This window comes from Apodemus sylvaticus, chromosome 20 (assembly GCF_947179515.1).
Source record: "Apodemus sylvaticus chromosome 20, mApoSyl1.1, whole genome shotgun sequence".
In the NCBI taxonomy this organism is placed as follows: Eukaryota; Metazoa; Chordata; class Mammalia; order Rodentia; family Muridae; genus Apodemus; species Apodemus sylvaticus.
Window position 1 is genome coordinate 56,702,134 of NC_067491.1, and position 11,205 is coordinate 56,713,338.

Genomic DNA, 11,205 nt, shown 5'->3' on the forward strand with positions numbered 1-11,205 from the left:
ATTAATATAGTAAAAATGACCATCTTGTCAAAAGCAATATACAGATTAAATGCTGTCCCCATCCAAATTCCAACTCAATTTTTCAGAGTTAGAAAGAGCAATTCTCAAATTCATCTGGCATAACAAAAAACCCAGGATAGTAAAAATGATTCTCAAAAATAAAAGAACTTCTGTGGGAATCCAGCATCCTGGACCTCAAACTATACTACAGAGCAACAGTGTTTAAAAAGTGAATGGTAAACTGGTACAGTGACAGACTGGTAGATCAGTGCAATGGAATTGAAGACCCAGAAATGAAACAACACACCTATGGTCACTTGATGTTTGACAAAGTAGGTAAAACCATCCAGTGAGAAAAAGATTATCATTTCATCAAATGGTTATGGTTTAACTGGTGATCAGCTTGCAGAAGAATGCAAATTGATCCATTATTATCTCCTTGTACAAAGCTCAAGTTCAATTGGATCAAGGACCTCCACATCAAACCAGATCCACTGAATCTAATAGAAGAGGAAGTGTGGAAGAGCCTCGAGCACATGGACACAGGGGAAAATTCCCTGAACAGAGCACCAATGACTTATGCTCTAAGATAAAGAATTGGCAAATGGGACTTCAGAGCCCTGATTTGATTATTTCCTCTTCTTGCCTCCTCTTCCTGGTATTTCATTTTTCTAGAGCTCTCACATATATGCTTAAATTACTCTTTTGAGAATTTTCAAATTAAATTCTTTATAAAGACACTCAGTGCAGTGATCCTTCCTCTTAGCACTATTTTTACTGTTTCCCAAGAATTTGGGTTTGCTGTGCTTTGTTTTTATTGAAATCTAAAAATTTCTTTATTTCTCCCCTAATCCAGAGATCACTGAGTAATGAGTTCTTCAGTTTTCATGAGTGTTTAGGTTTCATGGTATTTCTGTTGTTGAAGTCCAAATTTCCTCCAAGGTTCTCTCATAACAGAAAAAATGATGTTTCAATTTTCTTGTATCCATGAAGGATGCTTTGTGACTGATTATCTGGTAAATATTGGGGGGAAGAATCCATTAGGTGCTGAGAAGACAGTATATTCTTTTGTGTTTGTGTGAAATATTCTCTAGATGCCTTTTAAGTTCATTTGATTCATAATGTCTGTAAGTTTTGTTATTTCTCTGTTTAGTTTCTGACTAAATAACATGTCAATTGGTGAAAACAGGGCGTTGAAATTAACCACTAGTAGTGATCAGAGTTTGACATGTGGTTCAAGCTTTATCAATGTTTCATTTACAAATGTTCATGCCTTTGAACTGGAGGCATGCATGTTGAGAATTGAAATATCATCTTAGTAGATTTTTCCTTTGCTGAGTATGAATTATCCATTCCCATCTCCTTTTATTAATTTTAGTTGGAAGTTTATTTTAATAAGTATAAGAATGATTATTTCAGCTTACTTCTAGGGCTTTTTGTCCTGGAAATTTTTTTCAGAACTTACTCTAAGGTAATGTCTATTGGTATTGCTGAGTTCTTTGTTTTATACAGCAAAGTGAAAGCATCTTAGTCAGGGTTTCTATTCCTGCACAAACATCATGACCACGAAGGAAGTTGGGGAGGAAAGGGTTTATTCAGCTTACACTTCCACACTGCTGTTCATCACTAAAGGAAGTCAGGACTGGAACTCAAGCAGGTCAGGAAGCAGGAGCTGATGCAGAGGCCATGGAGGGATGTTACTTTTGGGCTAGCATCCCTGGCTTTCTCGGTCTGCTTTCTTATGGAAAGCAAGACTACCAGCCCAGGGATGGCAACACTGACAAGGGGCCCTTCCCTGTAATCACTAAATGAGAAAATGCCCCACAGCTGGATCTCATGGAGCCATTTTCCCAAATGAAGCACCTGTCTCTGTGGTAAGTCCAACCTGTGTCAGGTTGACACACAAAACCAGCCAGTACAGAGAGTTCCTGTTTTTGTACTTGTTCTGTTAGTCTGTGTCATTTATTGAGAAATTGAATCCATAGATGGTGAGAAATATTAATGATCAGTGTTTGTTCATCCCTATTATTTGATGTTGGTGTTGTGTGTATATGGGTTTGTGTGTGTTTAAATTGATTTTCCTTGTATGGAATTACCTATTTCTTGTGTTTCCTTCAAATTAGCTATCATCTTTCTGTTGGAGTTTTCCTTCTAGCATTTTGTTTTAGGAATGGATTTTTGGATAGATATTGTTTAAATCCAGACTTGTCTTGAATTATGGTTGTTTACTCCATCTATTGTGATTGACAGTTTTGCTGGTTATAGGACTCTAGGTTGGCATGTGTGATGTTTTCATAGGTTTTAGATATCTGTCTAGGCCCTTCAGTTTTTAGAGAATCTATTGAAAATGCACAATTCTAACAGGTCTGCCATGGAATGATACCTGGTCTTTTCCCTCAGTGCTTAGTCTTTCTTAGTCCTCTACATTCTGCATTTTCATTATTTTGTTGAGGGAGGACTTTTCTGGCCCACTCTATTTTGTGTTACACAAGCATCTTTTATGTTTATAGGTATTTCTCTCTTTACATTGAGATTTTTTCTAATATAATTTTGTTGAAAATACTTTCTTACCCTGGGATCTGGGAGTCTTTACCTTCTACTATTCCGATCATTCTAAGGTTACTTGTTTTCTTTGTATTCCAGATTTCTTGGCTGTTTTGTTTCAGGGATATTTTAGCGTTAACATTTTCTTTTACTGATGTGCCAGTTTCTATTTTTGTATGCCTGAGATTCTCTCCTACATCCTTTCATCTTATTGGTGATCCTTGCATTTGTTGTTGTGTAAGCTTCTTTAGGGTTTCCATCTGCCGTTTACTCTCAGTTTGTATTTTCATTCTGGCTTCTATTTCCACTTTCATTTCCTGAACAGCTTTACTTACTTCCCTGGTTAACTGTAGTTTCTGCTATTACTTTAAGAGATTTATTTGTTTCCTCTGTAAAGTCCTATATTTGTCTGATTGTGTTTTCCTTTTCTTTTTTAAGCATTTTATTCCTTTCCTTTTTAACGGCCTCTATCATCTTCATTAGACTGGATTTAAGGGCACCGTGGTTCAGTTGTGTTAAGATTTGCAGGGCTTGCTGTTGTAGAGTAAGTTTGCCCTGTTGGTGTCATAATATTCTTGAATTTTTTTGTTTGAGTTAGTTTCATGCCTTTAGCCATCTAGATGTTTTTTTTTAATAATAAAACAATAAATAAAACAATAAATAATTCGACAACATAAGGAGGTCAAAGGGATACAAACTGGGAAGGAAGAAGTCAAACGATCATTATTTGCAGATGTCATGATAGTCTACCTAAGTGACCCAAAAAACTCCACTAGAGAACTCCTACAGCCATCTAGATGTTTTAGTCACTGCATGTTCCTGTTATGATATATATTGGGATGATGGCTAACCACCGTGATCTTGGTGTGATAGTCCCCTGGTGTATATTTTGGGGCTATATGGTTCTGGAATAGCAGGTCTTAAAAAGATGGCAAGAGACTTGGCAGAAAATTTTATATCTGGCAGGGACGATCTCCTCAGAGCCATGCCTGACAAAGTTCTTTGGGCAGGGACGATTAGAGAAGGAAAGAAATCTAAATGTTTTGGTTCTGGATCAACAGGCTTGATGAACCTGGGCAGAGATGTAGTGGGAGAATAGAAGTCTGGTGCAGATTTCTGGATAATTATATTTCCTCATCTATTAATTTCCATTATTTGACTGTAAAATATTTTATATAAGGTATTTCTCTGCTACATATAGACTACCTAATTGCCTGTTAATTCGGTTATAGTTCCTGTATGCAGATTGAAGACATATAAATTTCACTTACGAATTTAATGTGGTTGTAGAAGGACCACTTCAACTGTCTCCCCAAAATGCTTCCTTTATTACAGACTGAAGTTCAGACACGTTAGAGATATGTACATTTGGAGGGATGGAATAGAATAAAGGTTTAGACCTACATCACACTATCAGATTGCATTGATTAAAAATACAGCTACATATATGTTGAACACTCAAAAGTTAAAGAAATTACTTATCAAAGGAATTTGAATACAGGGAAATATAATAAACATATATTTCAAGACAAACCATACGCCTTATACGAAATAAATTTTGTCTTATAGATCAGTTGCAATAAATTAATGAATATTGTTTATAAGATACAATATTAAAAGCTAGTATAACACAGCAACAAATATAATCTAACAACACAGCAGAACAGATTTGTGTAAAAGTGTTACATTAGCATGAATAGTCACATTGAGAAAATGTTAACTATTTGACAGGAGAGTTCAAGAAAGCATAAGAAAGATACACAAATACAGTACTGAGTGTAAAAAGAAGTAAATGTAGTCTTTCTGTATCTTTTAAGGAAAAGTGAAACTAAAATAGTTTTTGAAATAAAGCCTTTACAAAAATACGGAAAGTTATTTGTGACAAGAAATATGTGATTAAATAATATTAGGAGCATTTATTTTTCTCCTCTGAGTTTTATTCACAAAGATTTAGTTCTTAAAATCTATTCTGGAGGAACAAAGAAAACATAAATTTAACTATTAAGTAGTACATTTCCTGGAAATGTTTCAAAAAGTTTTCCAAAACAGTAAACTAATAGCCACGAAATTATCTCAATATTAAAAGGAACTTAAATCCCCTACTCTACCCTTAATTTCATCACAGAACCCAGTAGTACTTAAAAGAGAAAAGGCCTACTAACTTTTCTCAAACATCCATCGCTATAATACCTGTGAGAACTTCCTTCCATCAAAAATGAAAGGGGCTGGGGAAAGATAAGGAATGGTTTGAAGACATATTTAGTAGTTTCCAACCAACATCACATGAGAAGAAAATATTTTCAAACTGAAAAAAATTTATAAATAAAAATGAATTTGTGTCATATATCCCAGACTAAAAAATCATATTACATAAGAAATTCAATGAAAAATGTCTATTTCAAAATTGAATTCGCATCTTCTATTGGAAATTTAGAAATATTTTTGAGAACTGGTATAAAAGTAGAATTAGTTATTGCACTGTAATTTTGTATTTTCTAGTTTGAAAATATGTGCTTCAACTGTATTACAAAATATAAATAAAAGAAAGGTAAAAAGCTTAAAAAAAGGAATACTTCAATATACAACTAAAATAAATAGGCTCTCGGTATGAGATTTTATGGGTTTTTTTCATTGTCATTTTGACACAATCAGGATTTATGTAATAAAAGAAAAACCACAATTGAAAATCCGTTGTACATACTCATGTTTAGTGGTTGCTGTTGGCTGCGCTGCCTCACTGGGTTGGTGCACCTCTGAGGAGGTGATCACAAGCTACATAACAAAGCAGGTCAGGGAAAATAGTAGAGGCAGGGCAGGCAGCACCACACCCCAGTGGACTCAGCTTCAGTTCTTACCTCCTTATCCTCCCTCCAGTTCCTGCATGGTTTCCTCAGTGATATATTTATAATGTATAATGTGAAAAATACCCTTTTCTCTAGAAAAGGATACTCTTCATCGGGTTTTTGGAAAGAAGTATAAACCTTAACTTGTGTAATTATTTACTTTAGAATACTCATATCTCCATACCAAAAGTGACAAGGAGACATGGTTGTAATAACAATCCAATGAGTTTGAAGCATAAAATGTAGTAGGGTAAAGGGAAACTTGACTGTGCATTCATGATCAACTTCATTTCCACCAGGTATGGATCAGTGTGTGCACTGTCCAGAAACTCATTATGCAAATGCAGAGAAGACACACTGCCTGGAGAAAACTATCATCTTTCTGGCCTATGATGATCCCTTGGGGAAGGGACTCACATTCGTGTCCTTTGGATTTTCTACTCTCACAGCTCTTGTTATTGGGGTCTTTGTAAACCACAGGGACACTCCAATAGTCAAGGCCAATAACAGATCTCTCAGTTACATCCTGCTCATCACTCTGACCCTCTGTTTCTTCTGTCCATTGCTCTTCCTTGGTCTTCCACACACAGCCACATGTATCCTGCAACAGAACGTGTTTGGACTTCTGTTCACCGTGACTCTATCCACTGTGTTGGCCAAAACCATCACTGTAGTTATGGCCTTCAAGATTACAGCTCCAGGAAGAAAGATCAGATGGTTGCAGATATCACAGGTCCCTAAGTGTGTCATTCCATCTTGCACTCTGATACAAGTACTTCTCTCTGGCATATGGCTGGGAACATCCCCTCCCTTTATTGACATGGATGCTCACTCTGAACAGGGACACATCATCATTCTTTGCAACAAGGGCTCAGCTGTTGCCTTCCACTGTGCTCTGGCCTACCTGGGAGTCATGGCCTTGGGTAGTTACCTCATGGCTTTCTTGTCCAGGAACCATCCTGACACATTTAATGAATCCAAGTCCATGGCTTTCAGCATGCTTGTGTTCTGCAGTGTATGGGTCACGTTCCTCCCTGTCTACCACAGCACCACTGGGAAGGTCAGGGTAGCTATGGAAATGTTCTCTATCCTGGCTTCCAGTGCAAGCATTCTAATTGTAATCTTTGTCCCTAAGTGCTACATTGTTTTGTTTAGGCCAGAATTAAACACACTTCCTCATACCAGGGATGAAAGACACCACAGGGGCAAATATTTACTTAAAACATTGTTCACATGATTCTTCATCTAAACTGAATTTCACTGGATCTCTACCGATCTGACCATCACATATTAGGTCACATGTTTTTCCTGTGATGGCTTTGTGGGTATGGCTTCTTCTCACCGGATATTATATTCTGAGCATAATTCCCTGGAACCCCATGATGAAGTAAGGAATCGATTTTCTGAAGTTGGACTAGTGCATTTCCAGTCCTTAAAATAAGTAAACATTTTTAATATAACTTTAGAAAACCCTTTTGAAAACAATCATAACATTGAGATATGACAGCATGAGCTTTCATTGTTTACACTGACATAAAATATTAATTTTTCCTCTTGAAATCTGTCACTTTTTGCAATAAGGACACTCTATTCATCAAATCATGTGATGGTCCTGGGGCTTTTTCTCTAAATTCTTATTTCTAAATCATATTAATTACTTCAACCAGTGGTGTTTTTTCCTTAAAGGACCTTTTCATTTCTCCCAGTGATGACTATGCAATGTCTTTCTGGTGGCATTGATTTCTAACAGTTTCACATGTCATGAATTTCACACAGTTTGACTGCCACATAAAACTTCATATCTCAACATTCCTCACAAATTTTCACATTTTCAATTCTTTCAGTACTGTTCTTATTTCAACTAAAGTCCTGAAACAGCAATCAGCAGAAACCATGGCATAGCTAAATGTGACCCATCTTGATGTCTGTCCTGCTAAATAAGCAATTAGTTCTCTGAGTCTGAGGTCAGCATCATGTGGGCGAATCCCTGACACCGCTCCACATTATGTGCAATGTGTAACATGATTATATTGACCAATAAAATTCTTGTTCCTCTGGAACCATAAGTTAATTGTGACATCACTCTAACCATTATTCACTACCTTCTTATCCAAAATTATGAAAAGTGTCCTTTAAACACTTCCCAACACATTTTGAAAATTTTGTGTATCTCAAAATCTAAAATTATTTCTTGACACCATATAAGGATAACAGTGGATTAAATCCTGAGTCTTTGCAAACAAACAATGTGCTCTAAAAATTATGCATAATTTTTAGCACATAGAATTCTTTACTTTTAAAATCTATTCAAAATGTGGGCATGTAACCCCCATTTTTCAGACTAAGTTAGCAGACCACTTGCCCAAAACTCACAAAGGTAATGGTTTGCTCCTAACATGAATTAAAATTTGCTTGACCATCTTAAATCTGTGGTTCACAAGCTCTATAACTCTGTGACCCTTTAATATAGTCCCAAATATTCTGGTTACTCCAATAATAATATTATTTTCATGGATAATTCATTACAATAATTCTGCTACCATTATGAATCATTAAATAATTTTCTCCTAATTCAAAGGTATTTGGTGACTCTTGTGAAGAGTCCTGTGAACACAGAAGGGACATGACTCAAGGGTTGAGAATCACTGCTCTCACTGAATTTATAGTAATTTCAGAACTTCAAAGGCATCTTTCTTTTCTTTCAAGAAAAAATAAACTAACTCCAGTATTCTCTCGTTTTCTTCCCTCCTTCTTCCTTCTTTCCTTCCTTCACTCCTTCCTCTCTGCTTCCTCTCCTATATTTTTCCTTTTCTACTGATAAAATCTTCCTTGAAGCCAAAATTATCTATCTTCAACTAAAAGCTACTTGTCTAGATAACCATCAGCAGCTTTGGCAGTCTAAATCTTTTAGAGCGATATTTTTTATTCTCTCTGAACCAAAGACTGCTATTAATAGCTATAATAACCATGGACTCATTTATTTACTGTACTTTAATTCAGTTTAAAGATTTATTACCAACTCACATATTCGCCAACCATGGGCGACTTATCCCTTTTGTTAAAAATTGATTCTTTTCTTAAACAAAATATCCTGATTACAGTTTTATCTCACTCTAATCTTCCCAGTTTCTCTCTACTCTCATCCCTTCTGGATCTAGTCCATTTCTGTTTCTCATTAGAAAAGAATAGGATTCTGTAAGATAAAAACAAAACATACTAGCAAATCCTATAATATTTAATATTTAATATTTAATATTTTGATGCGGATTGCATTGAATCAGTAGATTTCTTTTGGTAAGATGCCCATTTCACTGTATTAAACCTATCAATCCATGAGAATGGGAGACCTTTCCATCCTCTGCTTCCCCAGCATGGCAATTCTTTTTTTTTTTTTTTTCATTTTTCTTCAATTTATTTTTTAAAAAAATTCTCTTTGCATCCTGACTGCGGTCCCCCATCTCCTCTTCTAGTTATGATCTTACAAATCCCTCTCCCTCCATATTCCCCTCTACCCTGTGCCATGCTGCACCACTTCTGATGGGGTGGAACCCTTCAGGTTCAGGGATGCACTGCCTCATCAGGCTTCCTAGGATCCCGCTGGATGGAGGAGACCGGGCTAGGGGAGGCCAAACTCAACTGGTCCATCCACAGAATGTGGGGCATTGCTCGCAGGAGGCGCTGCTGTGACTGCTGCTGGTCGCTTCCACTGGCACGCTGGGTGGTGGATTCCTCCTCCTGCTCCTGGACATGAGTGGCAATGACCTCGCAGTGCTGGGACCGGACCTGCTGACACTGAGCGGCCCGCGCATGCTGCTGGCCAGGAACAACCAGCTGGGCGGCCCAGGCTTGCTGCCAAAGGGCCTGCCTGGCCCAGTCGCTGCTCTGCTGCAGCCTCCAGGTGCTCAACCTCAGTGGCAACAGCTTCCAGGAGCTGCCTGCCTCGCTGCTGTAGCTGCATGTGCTTCAGACCTTCAGCCTGGGCTGGGCAGCAATTAGCTGAAGAGCATTCTGGCAGAGATAGAGAACTTGCAGAGTTTAGAATGTTTATACCTTGGAGTAAAAGTCATTGAAGAAATCCCACCAGAAGAATTAGCAAATCTGCCTTCTCCGAGTTACTCGGTGCTGTGTGACAAGATCCAAAGTGTGCCTACTCAGCAATCACAGTTGCATTCGCTTCGATCCTCAGTTTTCATAACTTGGTGACATACCTGCCTCGAGAGATCCGCAATCTTATTCCCTGGAAACGTTGAGTTTACGAGGAAACCCGTTGGCTGGTTGTTTTGTTAGAGATTTTACATGACCATACAGCTCTTCTAGAATTAGCCTCAAGGACCATTAAGATACGAAGTATTTCTTACACACAACTATGGACTTCCTGGGAATCTTCATAGATACTTGGGTTCAGCCAACAATTGTCCAAAACCCAAAGTGTGGTGGAGTCTATTTTGACTGTGGTGTCAGACAAATTAAGTTTGTGGGTTTCTGAGGGAAGTACCGTCTTCCCTCATGCACTGCGTGCTCCAGAATGCTCCTCCCACTGCACTCTGCCTCACACAACTCCACATCCCAGAGTGAGTCTGACTCAGAAGATGAAGCCAGTGCACACAGAAGGCAGAAAGTTCTTCATGGTTGGGGAGCAGTGGGTATTGATAAAACACGGAGCAGAAGTGACTTAAAAAGAAACCGGGTCTTGAAGTTGATTGGAGACCTGAGCGTTTTTCGTCTTGAATGTCCATGTAAGACTTTGCCATGGTATGAAAGAAAGGTTTTGCATTTTATCTTCACATTTGGCAGGAGTGAGTCTGGTCCCGAGTTTAGATTCCTTGAGTGTAATTTATTATCAATGGCAGTTCAAAATTAAGCTGATTGACCACAATTTTCATGTAAGTCTTTGAAGAAACACTAACAGCATGGTTCATTCTGAAGAGCAGTCATGTTTGCAATCAGGCAGATCAACCTCGGACAGCTGAGTTGATTAAAGAAGTCATCACAGTCCTCTTACCATGGCTGGTTTATGCTGAACACTATACACAAATAAAATGAACCTTCTCCTTGTGTTACCCCTGGACTGTTGAAAGCCTTTCTAAACACCTAACTGGACAGTAAGGCCTATAACTTTTAATATATTTAAACCAGCTCTTGTCTTGTGTGATTGTTACTAACTTTATATAAACTAGCAGTTCCTTAATCCTAGCAAGATTATGGAAGCTTAATATACAAATTATTTCAGAGCAACCTACAACCTGACACTGTGCGAAACACTTGGAAATATACTTTAACTAGCTGAATAATTGTATACATAATACCTGAGTTCTGAGGGCCTGGAACTCTGTAGAATGGACTGGCCTGGAACTAAGAGATCCTTCTGGAAGGACTCCCAGATGGGACATCTTCCAGGTGGCAATTCTAGGGGTCCTCTGCCTCCCTAGTTTCTGATATTATAGGTGTACACCACCATCTGCTTCCATGGCCATCTCAACTTTGTGTTAACTGCAATGATCTCTTCTAAGTAAATGTCTTTTACACTTAATGAGAGGCTAAAGTCTTGATCTGTGTATTCACTAAGAGGCAGAGTAATAGTTTTGGACCCCCCAAAAATATAGATGATAGTCTAAGAACTGCTAAGTAGTCTAAGAACCTGCTTTACAACATCGGACTAAATGAGGAAAAGTCGAGCATAGTTATGCACACCTTCAGACCTGCACTTGGGAGGTAGAGGCAGAAGAACAGGACTTCAGAGTTAACCTAGGCTCCATAGTACATTTGAGGCCAGCCTAGCTACATACATGAAAACTTGTCTCAAGGTAGAAGGGGGCGG

At 37.9% G+C, this 11,205-nt stretch overlaps 1 protein-coding gene and 1 pseudogene across 1 annotated transcript in view; both read left to right on the forward strand.

The window, feature by feature from the left end:
* The window catches only part of LOC127670600 (vomeronasal type-2 receptor 116-like), a 36,127-nt gene extending 29,503 nt beyond the window's left edge, over positions 1-6,624 (forward strand). The window contains exon 6 of the mRNA XM_052165090.1: positions 5,687-6,624. Coding sequence (XP_052021050.1) covers positions 5,687-6,624 — 938 coding nt within the window. The remainder of the gene's footprint in view (positions 1-5,686) is intronic.
* A 2,450-nt stretch (positions 6,625-9,074) lies between these two features.
* LOC127670601 (leucine-rich repeat-containing protein 58-like) lies at positions 9,075-10,248 on the forward strand (annotated as a pseudogene).
* Positions 10,249-11,205: the final 957 nt, after the last annotated feature.